We start from the raw sequence: 19,484 nt of genomic DNA, 5'->3' as shown, positions 1-19,484 counted from the left end.
AGAAATGCTGATGATGCTTGGCTGTGCGGCCCTCACCTCTCTCCTGAACTCTAGTCGAGCTTTGCTTGACTGGAAGAGCTTTCTTTGCTGGAGTATCTTCCCCAGATAGTCTCTGTCTTCACTTAGGGCTTTACTGTATACTTCCTCATCTAAAACAATCTGGTAGTTCTTCCTTGGCTCCTTCCTTTTGTTAGTGTCTTTCTTCCCACTGGCCTCTAGCACATATTATGCGTAAATACACACACATCCAGTGATTCGTTTTCTAAATATGTTGCCAAGCTGCCTTGACCTCTGTATTTTCCTCTGCCATCGCCTTACTCATTACTATACCCTTGCATGAGCACCTTGCTTTTAGTCTGGCTACTCTCCAGTCCACTGCTAACCCACTGCTGCCAGAAAAATTTTTCCAAGAGGCAGATAAGCATGTATTCCTTTGCTTAAAATCCTGGAGAGCTTCCCATAGCCATCATCAGAAAAATGTCTAAAGTGCTGGATTTGATAGCTAGAATCATTCAGAAACCTGACTTCTCTTCGCTGCTCCTCTGCATGTGTGCTTCAGCCCTGTCATGCAGACTATTTGCAGTTTCTTGAGTGTACCCATGTTTTCAGATCTGTTTGTCTTGCTTTGCTAGTCTCTCTGGGTGAAGTATCTCTGTGATGAGCTGCTTCATTAAGAATAGGTCAAACTTTAATTACCTTTGGAAATTTTTACTTGGTCCTTTTCCCAGTTCCCCTCCCTCCTTGTTTGGGTCCATGCCATCCTGTTTTTACCTCACTAGAATATTTATTTTCCTATAAGTGTTTTAACTTTGCTTTCCAGCACTGTATGAGAGCCACATTCTTTTCTATCTGTGTTCTTAGGCCTTGGCTCATAGTAGGAACTCAGTAAATTTGTCTTTGGAGGAAGTTCAGTTCAGTGCAGTCGCTCAGTCATGCCCGACTCTGCAACCCATGGACTGCAGCACACAAGGCTTCCCTGTCCATCAACAACTCCTGGAGCTTACTCAAACTCATGTCTATTGAGTTGGTGATGCCATCCAACCATCTCATCCTCTGTTGTCCCCTTCTCCTCCTGCCTTCAATCTTTCCCAGCATCAGGGTCTTTTCAAATGAGTCAGTTCTTCACATCAGGTGGCCAAAGTTTCAGCTTCAGCATCAGTCCTTCCAGTGAATATTCAGGACTGATTTCCTTTAGGAGGAAGAAATGAATGGGCTAATCCTTCCCACTAGCATTTGTTGTTCAGTTGTCCATTGAGTCGGTGATGTGATCCAATCATCTCATCCTCTGTTGCCCCCTTCTCCTGTGCTCAGTCTTTCCCAGCATCAGGGTCTTTTCCAATGAATCGGCTCTTTGCATCAGGTGGCCATAGTATTGGAGCTTCAGCATCAGTCCTTCTAAAGAATATTCAGAGTTGATTTCCTTTAGGATTGACTGGTTTGATCTTCTTGCTTTCCAAGGGATTCTTGAGAGTCTTATTACAGCGCCATAGTTCAAAAGCATCGGTTCTTCTGCGCTCAGCCTTCTTTATCGTCTAGCTCTCACATCTGTACATGGCTACTGGAAAAACCATAGCTTTGACTATATGGACCTTTGTTGGCAACGAGATGTCTCTGCTTTTTAATATGCTGTCTAGGTTTGTCATAGTTTTTCTTCAAGAAGCAAGCTGGAAAAACCATCGCTTTGACTCGATGGGCCTTTGTTGGAAAAGTAATGTCTCTGCTTTTTAATATGCTGTCTAGGTTTGTCATAGTTTTTCTTCAAGGAGCAAGCTGGAAAAACCATTGCTTTGACTAGACGGACCTTTGTCGGAAAAGTAATACCTCTGCTTTTTAATATTCTGTCTAGGTTTGTCATAGTTTTTCTTCCAAGGAGCAAACGTCTTTTAATTTCATGGCTGCAGTCACCGTCCACAGTGATTTTAGAGCCCACAGAAATAAAATCTGCCACTATTCCCATTTTTTCTGCATTTAAATTTCCCATGAAGTGGTGGGGCCAGATGCCATGATCATAACAAAAGCAACTCTTTAAATCTCCCTTCTCTTCCCTTTCTTTGCCTCCTTTTCATCTAGACTCTTCCGAAGGAGTGTCTCTACTTGTATCTTGCAGTTTTTCTCTTCTTCTTTCTTGATCTCTCCACTCATGCTCTCACCACTAGCTTTATCAAATTCACCAATGATCTTCAGAATCACTTTTCTAGTGTTTAACTTGACCTGTTAGCAGCAGTTGACTTTGTGAATCACTCCCTTTTGTCTGAAGCACCTTCTTCACTTGGTTGCCAGTATGTTACAGTCTCATGGTTTTCCTTTTCTTTCTCTAGAAAATATAGAGCAACAGATCTTTAAAGTTTTTGTGTTAAATGATTCCTAATAAACCTGTGGACTCCTTCCCTAGACAGTTGTACATATGCATTTAAAGAAAATTCTGAACACAGTATTGGGAGAGTTCAAGGGTCTTCCCACTTCAGAATTCATCTGTGGTACCCATAAAAAAGGCAACCTAAGTGATGGGAAGAGAAAGCAGTTGAGTGTGATGTAACTAAAGTCAAGGGAAGAAGGAGCCTTTCAGAAGGAAGGAGTGGTCACCATTGTCACGTGTTTGTTGTAAACGTGGACTGAACCGAGATCACAGTAAGGAGCTTGTTGTGACTTGGCAGAACCTTTTGGTGAAGTGGTGAGGGTAGGAGGCAGGTAGTGGGTGAAGAGCAGAGTCCATTAGTGTAGGCAGTCCCAGAAGTTTGGCTCTAAAGGGCAGGGAGCAAAGATATGGTGGCTGAAAAGGGATGTGGAAGTGTATAGTTTTAGCTTGTATTTGTTTTGTTCTTCTTGAAGAGACTTAGTTATTTTTTCCTCTTATTTGCCTTTCACTTGAATTGGTTTATCTAAAGCTGAACTCTGATGTGAATTTTCATTCTCTCTTGCCTGCTGCTGCTGCTAAGTCACTTCAGTCGTGTCCGACTGTGTGCGACCCCATAGACGGCAGCCCACCAGGCTCCCCCGTCCCTGGGATTCTCCAGGCAAGAACACTGGAGTGGGTTGCCATTTCCTTCTCCAATGCAGGAAAGTGAAAAATAAAAGTGAAGTCGCTCAGTCGTGTCTGACTGTTAGCGAACCATGGACTGCAGCCTACCAGGCTCCTCCATTGCCTAGTGGTCTCTAAAAAAGATTTTATGTACTATGAATTATCAGGAGTATGAACTAGTGTTCTAAACATGGCTGGACCTTTTCAACATTCATTTTCTGTTTTGTTCTGAGGAAGTTTATTTCTAACAATGACTCTTATTTGTTTCATTTAATAACATGTAAAAAGACAAGATTTATAGTTTTTTTTTTTTAAGATTTATAGTTTTGAGAAATAAAATTTACATCTTCATTTGCTTTTTGCAGGAAATTCACTGTCAGAGCACTCCCCTCAAAAAACAAGTTGATCCAAGTACCCCATCACTTACAGTAACAGAAAAGGTGACAGAAAATCAGACACCAGCAAACCCTTCTAGTAGAGAAACTTCAGGTAAGCATTTTCTATTTCTATTTCACTTAAAATGTCAATTTCAATCTACCATAATTTTGGAAGCAGCAGAAATGCTGTTCTAGTGTAAAAAGACAAATTAATTTTTTTGTTTGTTTCTAGCCATGCTATATGCTTCTTTCTTAGTTTTCTCTCCAGAGTGAGAACTCATACTCTTAATAAGAGTATAAATTTACTATAAATATTTTTTGGAGAAAAACTTAGTAATATCTATTGAATTGTAAAGTGTGTGTACTGCTTATTCAACTTCTTTGCAAGTGTTTCTGTAAGTTGAATTCTTAGAACTAGTGTGCAATGGATGTATGTACAAATTTATTAGTCGTTGCATCATTTGTAATAGTGGTAAGATTTAAATAACTTAAATGCCCATCAGTTGAAGACTGTAAATAAATTGTGCTAAATCCATGTAATTGAGTATTATGTAGCTGTTTAAAAAAAATAAGGTGTATGTAGTGACATTTAATATATCATAGACAATTTTTTTTTTTAAATTGTGGTGAAAAACATATTACTAAAATTCACCATCTTAACAGTTTTTAAGTATGCAGTTCAGTAGTATATTCACATTGTTGAGGAACTTTCATCAGGCAAAACTAAAACTACATCCATTAAACAACAACTCCCCTTTCCCCCTCTTCAGCCTTTGGTCACCAGCATTCTACTTTCTGTTTCTGTCAATTTGACTACCTTAGATAGCGCATATAAGTGCAGTCATATGGTAACTGTATTTTTGTGACTGGCATATTTAATTTAACATAATGTCCCAGGGTTCATCCATGTTGACATGTCATATGTCAAGTGTGTGACATGATTACTTTCCTTTTTAAGGCTGAATAATATTTTCTTGTGTATATATACCATGTTTTGTTTATCTGTTATCCATTGATGGACATGTGGGTTGTTTCCACTTCTTAGCCATTGTGGGTAGTGGTGTTATGAACACAGGTGTGCAAATATCTCTTTGAGACCCTGCTTTTAATTCTTGTGGCTATACACCCAGAGGTGGAATTGCTTGATCATACAGTAGTTCTATTTTTAATATTTCTGAGGCACTGTTATACTGGTTTCCGTACTGGTGACATTATTACATGCTGGGCACACAGTGTTGTCACCAGTGCCTGCGGGTTCCAATTTCTCCTCACTCTCGTCAACACTTGATATTTTTTGTGTGCTCTTGATAGTAGGTATGAGTTGTTAGCCCATTGTGATTTTGATTTACATTTCTCCTGTGATTGATGATGTTGAGCATCTTTTCATATACTGGTTGGCCATTTGTATATCATCTTTGGAGAAATGTCTGTTCATATCCTTTGCCCATTTTTTAAATCAGGTTGATTTTTTTGAGTTGTAGGAGTCCTTTTTATATTCTTAATACTAACTTCTTAGATATATGATTTGCAGATATTTTCTTGAATTCATTCAGTAGGTTGATTTTTCACTCTGTTGACTGTGTTCTTTGATATATAAACATTTTTTTAATTGATGCGTAGTTGTGAAAGTGCTGGACTCAATATGCCAGCAAATTTGGAAAACTCAGCAGTGGCCACAGGACTGGAAAACGTCAGTTTTCATTCCATTCCCTAAGAAAGGCAATGCTGAAGAATGCTCAAACTACCGCATAATTGCACACATCTCACACGCTAGTAAAGTAATGCTCAAAATTCTCCAAGCCAGGCTTCAGCAATACGTGAAACGTGAACTTCCTGATGTTCAAGCTGGTTTTAGAAAAGGCAGACGAACCAGAGATCAAATTGCCAACATCCGCTGGATCATGGAAAAAGCAAGAGAGTTCCAGAAAAACATCTATTTCTGCTTTATTGACTATGCCAAAGCCTTTGACTGTGTGGATCACAATAAACTGGAAAATTCTGAAAGAGATGGGAATACCAGACCACTTGACCTGCCTCTTGAGAAACCTATATGCAGGTCAGGAAGCAACAGTTAGAACTGGACATGGAACAACAGACTGGTTCCAAATAGGAAAAGGAGTATGTCAAGGCTGTATACTGTCACCCTGTTTATTTAACTTCTATGCAGAGTACATCATGAGAAACGCTGGTCTGGAAGAAGCACAAGCTGGAATCAAGATTGCTGGGAGAAATATCAATAACCTCAGATATGCAGATGACACCACCCTTATGGCAGAAAGCGAAGAGGAACTAAAAAGCTTCTTGTTGAAAGTGAAAGAGGAGAGTGAAAAAGTTGGCTTAAAACTCAACATTCAGAAAATTAAGATCATGGCATCTGGTCCCATCACTTCATGGAATATAGATGGGAAAACAGTGGAAACAGTGTCAGACTTTTTTTGGCTCCAAAATCACTGCAGATGGTGATTGCAGCCATGAAATTAAAAGACGCTTACTCCATGGAAGGAAAGTTATGACCAACCTAGATAGCATGTTAAAAAGCAGAGACATTACTTTGCCAGCAAAGGTCCGTCTAGTCAAGGCTATGGTTTTTCCTGTGGTCATGTATGGACGTGAGAGTTGGACTGTAAAGAAAGCTGAGCGCCGAAGAATTGATGCTTTTGAACTGTGGTGTTGGAGAAGACTCTTGAGAGTCCCTTGGACTGCAAGGAGATCCAACCAGTCCATGGAGATCAGTCCTGGGTGTTCACTGGAAGGACTGATGCTAAAGCTGAAACTCCAGTACTTTGGCCACCTCATGCAAAGAATTGACTCATTGGAAAAGACCCTGATGCTGGGAGGGATTGTGGGCAGGAGGAGAAGGGGAAGACAGAGGATGAGATGGCTGGATGGCATCACTGACTGGATGGACATGAGTTTGAGTAAACTTCAGGAGTTGGTGATGGACAGGGAGGCTTGGTGTGCTGCGATTCATGGGGTCGCGAAGAGTTGGACACGACTGGGTGACTGAACTGAATTGCACTAACTGATTTACAATATTATCTTAGTTTCAGGTGTACAATGATTAAACATTTTTATAGATTATACTCCATTTGAGTTATTATAAAATATTGTTCCATGTGTTGGACAAATATCCTTGTAACTTATTTTATATATAGTTGTTTGTACCTCTTTATCCCTACCCCTACTGTGCCCTGCTTGCCACAGAAGTTTTTCAGTTTGGTATAGTCCCATTTGTCTATTTTTGCTTTTGCTGTCTGTGCTTTTTGTGTTATACACAGGAAATCATCAAATCCAGTGTCATAAAGCTTTCCCTCTGTTTTCTTCTGGGAGTTTTGTAGTTTTGAATCTTATTAGGTCTTTAATCTGTTTTTAGTTGACTTTTGTATATGGCATCAGATAAAAGTCTAACTTAATTCCTTGGATGTAGCTATCCAGTTTTTCTAACATTTATCCTTTCTTCATTGAATTATCATGGCAGCTTTGACCATATATTTGAAATTTTCTTTTTGGGCTCTCTGTTCTTTTCCATTTGTCTATATGTCTATCTTTATGTTGGTACCATACTGTATTGATTATTATAGCTTTATAATATATTTTGAAATGAGGAAATGTCAGCCTTTTAACTTTGTTCTCTTTCAAAATTGTTTTAGATATTCAGAGGTTCTAAAGTTCCATACGAATTTTAGGACAGACTTTCTATTTCTCCAAAAAGCTCTGTTGGGATTTTGATAGGAATTGCATTAAGAGTCTTTTACTGAACAATTCTAAGTTTTTATATATATTCAAATTGTTCTTCCCATTTTTTTAGATTTTACTGAACGTGAAATGACTAAGTCTAGCCCTTTGAAAATAACACTGTTTTTAGAAGAGGACAAATCCTTAAAAGTGACATCAGAACCAAAGGTTGAACAGCAGACTGGTTGGTTTTCATTGTTTTTATTCTTTGTTTCTTATTAACTCTGGATATGCTAGGAGAATTAGTATTCTCATATTCAAATATGTAGAGTTCTATATTTCAAAATGTTTTATGATTTTATAATCCCCTTTTTTAAAAAAAAAAATACGAAATATTCTTGCTTTTGCAAAATACGGTACTGTTAACAGTTATCTTTAGGTCCCATGCCCTGTGAAAATGTGATTAAGGCTGTCACTTCCTTTCACAGGGAAAGAAAATGTGCCACCCTTCCACACTCTGCATGTACAGTTGGGAGAAATCAGTGCCCTTGAAGTTTATTTGTGGACCCGGCCCTTATTTGTGATGTTATTATTGTCCTGTTATTGACTACAGTGTGAAAAGACAGTTCTCAGCAAGAGAAAGAGAATTATTTGAAAGAGTATTTTGTGTAAATCTGAAGCTTTGGCTATTATCTTGCAGTTTGAGTGCTTAATATTCTTAAACCTGTAGCACTGAATCAGCTTTTGATCGTTCCTACCTTCATTACTTTGGAGAAGGCAATGGCACCCCACTCCAGTACTCTTGCCTGGAAAATCCCATGGGCGGAGGAGCCTGGTAGGCTGCAGTCCATGGGGTCGCTAAGAGTCGGACACGACTGAGCAACTTCACTTTCACTTTTCACTTTCATGCATTGGAGAAGGAAATGGCAACCCACTCCAGTGTTCTTGCCTGGAGAATCCCAGGGACGGGGGAGCCTGGTGGGCTGCCGTCTCTGGGGTTGCACAGAGTCGGACACGACTAAGTCTGAAGTGACTTAGCAGCAGCAGCAGCAACCTTCATTACTTAGAAAATGTTATTGGAACATTATAGCAGTATTCTGTTTCTTTTTGTTTTGTTTGTGTAGGAGGTACATTTTCTTAGGGCTTTTCCCCCCCTATTTATTGAGTAAGCATATGAATATTAAGTCTTCTCTGTTATCCCTTTAATTCTTAAAGGTCTGAATCACAGTGTTCACCTATTGAAATGTTTTTCAGAAGTGGTACGTGAAATTGAGATGAGCGTGGATGATGATGATGATATCAATAGTTCAAAAGTAATTAATGACATCTTCAGTGATGTCCTAGAGGAAGGTGGACTAGATCTGGAAAAGAACCAAGAGGAGTTGGATCAAGCAGATGCAGAAAGCAGTGAAGAACAGGAAGATGCACTGAATATTTCCTCGATGTCTTTGCTTACTCCATTAGCACAGACAGTTGGTGTGGTAAGTCCAGAGGTAAGACAGGACTAAATGTAAATAGGCCCAGGACATAAAGAAACTAAGTAGAATTAGCATCTCTTTTTGTTTTAGTTGGTACCTGGGGATTTGGCACGCTATAGCCAGGGATATTTTGCAAACTTGATGTTAACTCTCTTAGAAGAGAGTTTAAAACTCTTCATTGGTTTCCTGTTGGCATCAGATGAAATCCAAACTGTAACATGGCTTAAAAAGCCAGCTACTTGGGCTCACATCCTGGCTCTGCCATGTACTGGTGTTTACTGGTCAGGTTATTTAAACTTTTTGTCGCAATTAAATGTTAAATTAGGTTAAAACCAGTACCTCCATCATGGAGTTGAAGTGCATATTAAATTGTATTAGAATATCAGTATTTAGCACAAGACAGATAACTAACATTTATTAGCTATCACTCTGAACTGAATAACTACAGCTTCTTTGGAAATTGATTCAATTAGAAATATTTTTTAAAAAAGAGTTACAAGTGTAGGCTTCAGCTGTCTATGAATTTTTATTCATATACTTTTTAGGAACATAGTTTGTCTTGTTTTTATAATGAATCGGTCAACTTATTGGATATTTATTTTCTAGTAATAGAGAAGGCATTCAATTCCTCAGATTTCTCATTTAGAATCAATGTCATCCATAAAATGTAATATCTGATGTGCCTTCCTGCAGAGTTTAGTTTCTTCACCTAGATGGGAAGTGAAAGACACCAGCATCAGTGATGAAAGTCCAAAGCCAGGAAAATTCCAAAGAACCCGTGTCCCTCGAGCTGAGTCTGGTGATAGCATTGGTTCTGAAGATCATGATCTTCCTTATAGGTGAGAATATCTTGGAAGACATTCAGTCACTAAGGGTCATCAGATCAGATCAGTGGCTCAGTCGTGTCCGACTCTTTGCGACCCCATGAATTGCAGCACGCCAGGCCTCCCTGTCCATCACCAACTCCTGGAGTTCACTGAGACTCACGTCCATCGAGTCAGCGATGCCATCCAGCCATCTCATCCTCTGTTGTCCCCTTCTCCTCCTGCCCCCAATCCCTCCCAGCATCAGAGTCTTTTCCAATGAGTCAACTCTTCGCCTGAGGTGGCCAAAGTACTGGAGTTTCAGCTTTAGCATCATTCCTTCCAAAGAAATCCCAGGGCTGATCTCCTTCAGAATGGACTGGTTGGATCTCCTTGCAGTCCAAGGGACTCTCAAGAGTCTTCTCCAACACCACGGTTCAAAAGCATCAATTCTTCGGCGCTCAGCCTTCTTCACAGTCCAACTCTCACATCCATACATGACCACAGGAAAAACCATAGCCTTGACTAGACGAACCTTTGTTGGCAAAGTAATGTCTCTGCTTTTGAATATGCTATCTAGGTTGGTCATAACTTTCCTTCCAAGGAGTAAGCGTCTTAATTTCATGGCTGCAGTCACCATCTGTAGTGATTTTGGAGCCCAGAAAAATAAAGTCTGACAGTGTTTCCACTGTATCCCCATCTATTTCCCATGAAGTGGTGGGACCGGATGCCATGATCTTCGTTTTCTAAATGTTGAGCTTTAAGCCAACTTTTTCACTCTCCACTTTCACTTTCATCAAGAGGCTTTTGAGTTCCTCTTCACTTTCTGCCATAAGGGTGGTGTTATCTGCATATCTGAGGTTATTGATATTTTTCCCGGCAATCTTGATTCCAGTTTGTGTTTCTTCCAGTCCAGCGTTTCTCATGATGTACTCTGCATATAAGTTAAATAAACAGGGTGACAATATATAGCCTTGACGAACTCGTTTTCTTATTTGGAACCAGTCTGTTGTTCCATGTCCAGTTCTAACTGTTGCTTCCTGACCTGCATACAGATTTCTCAAGAGGCAGATCAGGTGGTCTGGTATTCCCATCTCTTTCAGAATTTTCCAGTTTATCATGGTTTAGGTTAAAATAAGAAGTCTTGTTATTTATACTTATAATGTTATTAATGTTAATCTTCATAAAACTTTGAAATAGCTTTGGTCACCTTCTTTCACCCAGTGACATTTTCCATTCTAGTGAAGTGTTCTGCCAATACTTTTCAATATCAGACTCTGCTGATTCGTTCAATAAAGCATAGTGCTTAGTGTGTTGCTGGATTCTTAATAGACTATAACTTATTTCCTGAAGCATCGATGCATATAGATCTCAAAGAGTCAAAGAAACAGACCGTCCTTCGATAAAGCAAGTGATTGTTCGGAAGGAAGATGTTACTTCAAAATTGGAAGAAAAAAAGAATGGTTTTCCTTGTCAGGTTAACATCAAACAGAAGATGCAGGTATGTGCTTCACTGGAAAGGGGGTTTGGAATCTTAACACCTTGAGACTGTGAGCTTCTTGAGGACAAGGACCCTGTCTTATTCATCTCTATCCAGGACTAGGATAGTGTCTGGCTTGCAGGGCCTCAGGAATTCAGTCCTGAATTCAGTCTGAGAAAAGTCCTCTTTACTGGAAAAGTTGGAAGCTTGTTTGATATTACTGAAATATTTACTTTTAAGAATGTTTGTCATATGCAAATGAACTTATCTATGAAGAAGAAACTGACTCAGAGATATAGAGAACAAACTTGTGGTTGCCAAGTGGGAGGGGCGAGGGGGAGGAATGGATTGGGAATTTGATTAGCAGATGCAAACTGTTACACATAGAGGGATGAACAGCCAAGTCCTACTGTGTAGCATGCATGCTTGCTCAGTAGCTTCAGTTGTGTCCCACTCTTTGTGACCCCATGGACCACAGTCCACCAGACTGCTCTGTCCCTGGGATTCTCTAGGCAAGAATACTGGAGTGGGTTGCCATTTCCTCCTCCAGGGGAACTCCTGACCCAGGGATTGAACCCGCATCTCTTATGTCTCCTGCATTGGCAACCTGGTTCTTTGCCACTGGCATCACCTGGGAAGCCCTGAGTGGTATAGCATAGAGAACTATATTCAATATGATATATTGTATAGCACAGGGAACTATAGTCAATATCCTATGATAAGCCATAATGAAAAAGATATGTTAAATGTTTTTGGTGCATAGTCTAGAAACTTGAACAGTGAAACTAACATTTTGACTTTCCTCTCTGGAGATTTTAGAAATTACCTAATTGGATAAATTATAAATAAAGCTTAAATAAAGTAAAAATCATGATTCAATGTGAATTTTTTTTCTCCTCTCATTGGTTTCACTAGGAACTCAATAATGAAATAAATTTGCAGCAGACAGTGATCTATCAGGCTAGCCAGGCTCTTAACTGTTGTGTTGATGAAGAACATGGAAAAGGGTCACTGGAAGAAGCTGAGGCAGAAAGACTTCTTCTAATAGCAAGTATGTGTGTTATACCCAAAACAATTCCAACACAGTTTCACACCAGGAAAAGCTCATTTTGTCTAGTATATTCAGAAATTTCTAATTCTAGAGAAAGGGCTTTTTTGGATAAGTCTGTTTCAGCTGATCTGTTTTAAATTTTTTTTTTTTAATGTGGTTTGTGAAAACCTTGCATGTAAAATAAGGCATAGTTTACATGAAAGGGTGAAAGAATCTGGAGTGCATCTGAAGAAATGTTGTAGAGTGTGCTGATAATGAATATATGAGTATATTTATACACACACACTATCTCTGTATGTGTAGCTAAAAACAAGTATATGAATTTTGTTGTGTGTGTGTATGTATGATGAAGGATGACAGGGCACATTAGGATGGAGAAATTAACTGTACAAGAAAACTGACCAAAAGTTGGAGTATTGAGCATTTTGTGAACAGATGGGTGATCAAGGTTTTGTCTAACTACCTATCGCCTGTTTATATGAAGGAAGAGTTACTGATTTTGTCTTTGGTGTTGTGTACGGTTGCCACATGAGTGCATTTTCTTGCACTGGCTTCATTTAGAAACAATTGCAGTTTTAATATTTGAAATATTAACTTACATATTTCTATATAGCTGAGAAGAGAACACTTTTGATTGATGAGTTGAATAAATTGAAGAATGAAGGGCCTGAGAGGAAGAATAAGGCTGGTCCCATATCCCAGAGTGAATTTGTCCCTTCCAGGGGATCAATTACTTTGTCAGAAATCCGCTTGCCTCTAAAAGCAGATTTTGTCTGCAGTACAGCTCAGAAACCAGGTATGGTGATCTTTATTTTGTCACTTCTAGATCATATGTTAAATTATGAACATCACCTAGGTTGGAATTGTGCAAATGGGAACAAGTAGAGCATCCGGAAAGAAGCAAGACTTGCATATCTTAGGCCTTGAGTTCCTTTTATGTAAATATGTATCTAAAAATAACCAAGGAAAAATTTCATAAATGATCTTACCGATTACAGAATAACACAAATGGCTCTAACTGAAAGTAGGGCTTGTTAAACATAATACTGAACATAAATTACCAAGGCGAGTTATTCTGATACAACAGACCATTTCACATTCATTAATTTTTTTGTGGAAAGTATTGGGCATTTAAAGTAACTTATTTTACTTACTCTGTTCTATTTAAAATTCACTCCATTATGGAAATCTGTTTTTTGAATCCTGAATTACTGATTGTGGGAGTTAAGAGCATGATAGTATAGATACGTCTATTGAAATTTTATTTCGTTTAACCCTCTAGATTGAGTAAACTTTTCTAAGCTATGTATTCTACTTAAAATGATATTTAAACAAGGTAGATAAAGGAGGTTATGGCACCGGTATCTGAAAAATAGGACAAGGTGGTAACTTTCACAGAAATATAGTGTTTTAATTTCAGTTTTGAAATAATAAGCCAGAATATACCCTTTTGAGTTACATACTATTAGCTGAAGAATTTCAGGTCAATAGGTAAGATTTAAAGTCAGCAGAAATTGAGGAATGTGTAGTGAAGTTTTTTCAGTTCACATAATAGGAAAATATCTTGATGATGCTATTCCAGGTATATGTCTGTCCACTTATGTCTTGTCTTTTTGTGTGTGGTAAGTTGACTTTAGGAAATTTTAAATAAATTTTATATAAATCAGTTGCAGTGTTACTTTAGTCATTTGATCTTCCAGAATGCTAATTAGCTAAATCTGATTCTGCTTGTGCTTATTAGATAATGTAATTATTTCTTGCAGATGCAGCAAATTACTATTTTTTAATTATACTAAAAGCAGGAGCTGAAAATATGGTAGCCACACCATTAGCAAGTACTTCAAATTCTCTTAATGGTGATGCTCTAACATTCACTACTACATTTACTCTGTAAGTAAATTAGGCTTTTGGTGGTTGAAACATGTTTTTCTTTTAATAGAATTAATATAGTCTAAGCATACGGGTAGAATTCATAATCTTTGAACTGTAATCTGTATGTTATTTTTATATGGACAAATATCTCATTTTTCAATTTGTTGATTTAACTCTTATGTTTCCAATCTTCCATTGAGTAGCATGTTTCTTCCATATGTCTACAGGTATTTGATATTTTGAAGTGTTTTAACATATATATTTACTATACACACACACATACACATACAAAATCTGGACCATAATTTTTTAATATATGCTTTAAATCTATGAATGTACTTAACATTCAGTCACTGTGTAAGACATTTGTATTTAGTGTTACGGATTTATTTTGAAAGTAGAGTCAAAATCCAATTTAGAAAAAAAGTTATTTTTATTTTTATTATTTAAGATCTTGAGTTGTAAAAACTGAAGAAAATGTTTGACTTGTATTACAGGGGAAAAATGGACTGTTCTTACTAATTTTTATATTCTTTAATAATTTATAACTATTGTCTTTAGTTTTAAAATATAGTGAATTCCTTTACTCTCAGTCTTGTAACAGTATTTATGGCATTATTTTTAATGGCATCATTTGGTATTTTTATTTTTCCAGGCAAGATGTGTCCAATGACTTTGAAATAAATATTGAAGTTTACAGCTTGGTAAGCAGTTACAGCTTTCTAAAATTACTAATGGTGTGTTTTTCTTAAAGGAATCAGATTTTAAGTTAAATTCTCCTTTAATTTGTATGTAGGTACAAAGGAAAGATCCCTCAGGCCCTGATAAGAAGAAAAAAGCATACAAGTCAAAGGTGAGAATGAAAGAAACCCAGAAAATATATAATCAGAAGTACGAGACATAATGTCAGTTAAAAATTATGTACATTTTTAAAGATTTATCAGGCTCTTGGGTCATTTTTATGCCTCAGATTTCTAGTTACTGCATTTATTAGATATGAATACTGAGAGTAAACTTACAGTGAGTGACCATAACCCTAATTATAAACTACTGATACACCCAGGCTAGAAATTCTATTTTCTCTATATCTACTTGACAACTAACTTTATAATGTGCTATGCCTAGTCGGTTAGTTGTGTCTGACTCTTTGCAACCTTTTGGACTGCAGCCCGCAGGCTCCTCTGTCCCTGGAATTCTCCAGGCAAGAATACTAGCGTAGGTTGCTATGTGCTCTTCCAGGGGATCTTCCCAACCCTGGAATCAAACCCAAATCTCCCACATTGCAGGCAAATTCTTTATTGACTGATCCATCAGAGAATCTCTTTAAACTTTTCTCAGGCTTTTCCTCTGAACTTTTGTCTTACAAACTCCTGTAAGCAATACTTAAGAATGATGTGATTGCTGTAGGCATATGGAATACAAGCAACTTAGTTTCTGTCCTTCCTAGCCTTTGCTCTTTTGTTCTTTTTCTAAATCATCATTTAAAAGAATTTTATTTAGTTTTAATGAAAAAGGAATAACAGTATGGGGGCAAACCTTAATAAAGGACTCAGGCAAAATGTATTGATATTGAAGAATTAGTTTCTGTGTGGGAGAATCTCAAATTTAGTTCGTTTTAAGTTCTGAATCATAATGTTTAATAGGAACTATACTAAGTTATCTTTTTTCTAGGCTATTACTCCTAAGCGACTTCTCACATCAGTAACCACTGTAAGTAGAATTTTCAAAAAATTGAAGTTCCTTGAAAAATCTTCACCTACCACATATACTGCCCTCAATTTGGGAGACTTGGGTTCTATTCCTGGATCAGAAAGATCCCCTGGAGAAGGGAAAGGCTACCCACCCCAGTATTCATTCTTGCCTTGAGATTCCATAAATAGACGAGTCTGGCGAGCTATAGTCCATGGGGTCACAAAGAGTCGGACACAACTGAGTAACTAAAACTAACCATTTCTACACCCTTAGCGCTTTGGAAATCTTTAAAATATCCTAAAAGGAAAAAATAGTGTTTTCTGAAATGTAGTCCTTGCAGTGTTAAAGAGTTTTGTACTTACTATTTAAATCTTTGTATCATATAAAGAAAATAACATGTTCTTCTTCACGCCTTTTTTTTTTTTTTTTTTAGAAAAGCACTCTTCATTCTTCAGGTGAGTGGATCTTGAACTATTTGAAACACTAGAATAAGGAAAAAGAACTAAGCAATCGAATACTTATTCATGTAACCCTCTTGATTTATAAGTATCTACTTTAGTCTCCTTTGAATATTTTCTTAGTAACCTGTAAGATTACTAGCCAGAATAGTCTGCTGTCAGAAACCAGCACAGGCCACCAAGCTGCACATTATTCAGCCTCTGGCAGGCACTGCACACAGGATACCAGCCACTTTACAACTGCAGCAAGCAGCATTGCTCTTCACCACAGCTGCTTTTGTTCTGTAGATTTATTTCATGCTCTTCACACTGTAGAGTTCAACTCTTTTAACTGTACTGATCATGACAATTGTATCATGTCAGAAAAACATCTTTCTAGTTCGCTGGGACCTGGGGTGCCAGTAAGCCAGGAAAGAGTTTTCCAGAGTAGCGTTAGGCCAAAATTTTCCAAAGAGGGTTAGGGTCGAGCTGGTTTCCCTCATCTTTGGACTTTTGATCTCTGCTTCTTGGCACAACAGAATAGCTGAGAAGAACCACGCAGATGAAGTCCTGCTGCTCGTTACGTCATCCTAGACTATAGCAGTAAAGTCCTTTCATGTCTCTTATAGGAAAGTTGCTTTTTACATACATATTTTTAGGTTCTGTATCTTTAAAAACATCTGCCTCAAATGTTAAGGAGTGATTGTACCTCATTTAAGTTAATATAAATACTTAGCAGTTTACTTTCATTAGGAAACATGTTGATGTTTTAGTCCCCCTGCCTTGCCCCCATATTAGAAATAAAGGAAAATGAAGCAATTTTTTTTTTTTTTTTTTTTCTGTGGCAGTTTAATTTCATTCTATTAGGGTGGGGTGAGGAATTGTTATTTTATATGTACCAAAGTCACTCTGAACTAAACTTCGTTTCGTTTTTCTTTAGTTATGGCCAGTCTTAATGCTGTGCGGACCAGCAACTTTGCCCTTGTTGGATCTTACACTCTGTCATTATCTTCAGTAGGAAACACAAAATTTGCTCTGGACAGGGTAATCCAAATTTATTTATTTATTTACAGAAAAGTTAGGTCAATGGAAGTATCCCATTTCAAGTATTTGAAATCTTTGGCTGAATGTATATGCTCTTAGAATTGTGTATGTTAATTGGATATAGGTTTATATGCATGATATGTTTTTTGATGTTGGAAGTATTTCTCCCTTTATCTTAATAGTTAAGTCTTCAAAGCAGTATATATTGGTTCATTCTAAATGTCAATTCTGACTAAGAAAGTATTGCTGCTTGCATATAGATGTTAAGCTTACGGTTTTAAAACAGTATCTTGCTCATTTAAAACCAATATTTTGACATGATTAACATTTTTTAGATTTAGTTTTACAAAATAGGGAAAGATAGGTTAATTTCTTGGAAAAGTACTTATGAATCTAAGGGATTTCTTTCCCATACTTTACTCTCCAAGTTTAAGCCTTCATAGTTTAAATCTTTGTAACATCACTATTGAGAGCTTTTTACCACACTATAAGGACTAAACTTTTAATAGCAAACAAGACCATTTTAAGTGGTAAAAGAAGTAGAGGCAAACTTCAGTCCTAGGGTTGGCTCCTGCTGTATAATACAGACTATTTAAAAATACTATAAGAAATTTCTGTGGTCAGAATATAGAGATGTTTAAAAAAAAATCCACCTAACTTTTAATTTAGTAATTCAGCTAGATTAACAAATTGAATGATTCTGGGTCTTTTTTCTCTTTGTCTTTTATTTTGTTTATTTTAGATAAATTATGATGTAAAAGAGCGAGAGCTACTGGGCTATATGTTCCAGGAAAAGGTTGCCACACTTTCTTTGCTTAAAACTAATGAGCTTAAAAATTGGTCCTTAATTTTTGGCCCTTATGTTTTTGTTTTACTAACCACTCTCATGTCTTCTTGGTTATTTTGAATAATTAAGGACATTATGTAAATTATGCTTTATTTAGACCGTTGGGCATCTTTTTCTTTACTCTCATAATTCTTTAAGGCTTTCTTTAAAAGTTCTCTAGCTTTTTTTCAATGTATGTTTGGTATTTGGGCTGTTATCCTGTATTCTTTTTTTTCATGTTACTATTCTTTAAGATTCTGTGGTCACTTCAACATTGATTTTCTGGGTACCAAAATGCCAAATTTAATAACTATCCTAAAATTAAAATTTACTCAATATTGTTGACTTCCTACCTATTGAAAGACCTATTGGTGATGTTTTAAGTAAAAGTAGAAAATTTTTATGGTCTTAATTGGCTAATAGGTATGTTGCTATGTAGGTGATGCTGTTTATTAACTTTAAAATTAAAAATCATTTAATGCTAAAATTATACTAAATATAATCATATATTTTAGAAGTTTGTTTTTTTTTAGAACTTTTAATATCCCTGTGAAGATCAATCACAAGCATTTTGTGGGTGTATATAGAAATGCTTGGAGAAGGCAATGGCACCCCACTCCAGTACTTTTGCCTAGAAAATCCCATGGACGGAGGAGCCTGGTAGGCTGCAGTCCATGGGGTCGCTAGAGTCGTACACGACTGAGCGACTTCACTTTCACTTTCCACTTTCATGCATTGGAGAAGGAAATGGCAACTCACTCCAGTGTTCTTGCCTGGAGAATCCCAGGGACGGGGAAGCCCGGTGGGCTGCCGTCTATGGGGTCGCACAGAGTCGGACACGACTGAAGCGACTTAGCAGCAGCAGCATAGAAATGCTAATTTGCAAAATACTGGATAGTGTTTTTTATTTTATTTAAAGTTCTTCAAACAATATTTGCAAATTAGGGAAACATAAGAACTGGAGTTCTGTGAACTGTATTCCTTACTCAGTGTTGTCATATAGCCAATTTCTATGTATGTACAGTTTCATTAATCTCTAAAATGAAAAAGATTTCAATGACATGTTAAATATAGACTGCTCTCTAAAAAATTTGTTCACTGCCATTTTAGTGTCACACAAATTAAAAATAAATTGTGATATGTTCATTCTCTTAATGATTTTTTTTTGTAATTATAGCTAAAGTATCCTACCTGAGTATAAAATCACTCAATTTAATTGGTTTGTGTTCAGTACTGTAAAGTCTCTTCCTGAGTCAAATACAATATAGATGTAAAATTTGTCACAAGTATGCTTTTTTGAATAGCAGGGGGAGGAAATATTTGTTCTAATATCTTATAGTTGATGTAGGAGAATGAGATAGTTAAGTTTAGATGTTCTTCAAATTGGTGGGGAAAATGGATGACCTTCTGTACACACATAATGCCCTATTTGATTAAATTTGAGAGAGTAAACAAGTCTCCTGTGTGCGCCCAGAGACCATTAGTGCAAGGGAGCGTTTGCTTATTTTACTGTGTCTTGACCAGTAATGATAAGTCACAGCATTGTCTCTGGGATCCCGTTCAGAATGCAGTTTCTTTTGAGGTTAGTCAAGACTGTTGACTCTACAGATATAGGATAGTACTAATAATGAATTCCCTGGTGGCTCAGTCGGTAAAGCATCTGCCTGTAATGTGAGAGACCCAGGTTTGATCCCTGGGTGGGGAAGATGCCCTGGAGAAGGAAACGGCAA

General features: G+C 37.2%; 1 protein-coding gene across 2 annotated transcripts in view; it reads left to right on the top strand.

The window, feature by feature from the left end:
• ANLN (anillin actin binding protein) overlaps nucleotides 1-19,484 on the top strand; it is a 168,489-nt gene that overhangs the window by 127,948 nt on the left and 21,057 nt on the right. For both annotated transcript variants that reach the window (XM_044946672.2, XM_006053714.4), the window contains exons 8-20: nucleotides 3,385-3,508; nucleotides 7,205-7,315; nucleotides 8,326-8,564; nucleotides 9,243-9,388; nucleotides 10,706-10,853; nucleotides 11,748-11,883; nucleotides 12,497-12,679; nucleotides 13,647-13,773; nucleotides 14,411-14,459; nucleotides 14,552-14,608; nucleotides 15,427-15,465; nucleotides 15,881-15,902; nucleotides 16,825-16,928. In XM_044946672.2, the coding sequence (XP_044802607.2) occupies nucleotides 3,385-3,508; nucleotides 7,205-7,315; nucleotides 8,326-8,564; nucleotides 9,243-9,388; nucleotides 10,706-10,853; nucleotides 11,748-11,883; nucleotides 12,497-12,679; nucleotides 13,647-13,773; nucleotides 14,411-14,459; nucleotides 14,552-14,608; nucleotides 15,427-15,465; nucleotides 15,881-15,902; nucleotides 16,825-16,928 (1,485 nt within the window). The remainder of the gene's footprint in view (nucleotides 1-3,384; nucleotides 3,509-7,204; nucleotides 7,316-8,325; nucleotides 8,565-9,242; nucleotides 9,389-10,705; nucleotides 10,854-11,747; nucleotides 11,884-12,496; nucleotides 12,680-13,646; nucleotides 13,774-14,410; nucleotides 14,460-14,551; nucleotides 14,609-15,426; nucleotides 15,466-15,880; nucleotides 15,903-16,824; nucleotides 16,929-19,484) is intronic.

This window comes from Bubalus bubalis, chromosome 8 (genome assembly GCF_019923935.1).
Source record: "Bubalus bubalis isolate 160015118507 breed Murrah chromosome 8, NDDB_SH_1, whole genome shotgun sequence".
NCBI lineage: Eukaryota > Metazoa > Chordata > Mammalia > Artiodactyla > Bovidae > Bubalus > Bubalus bubalis.
Note: the sequence above shows the minus strand (reverse complement) of the source record. Positions and strands in the feature narration are given on the sequence as shown.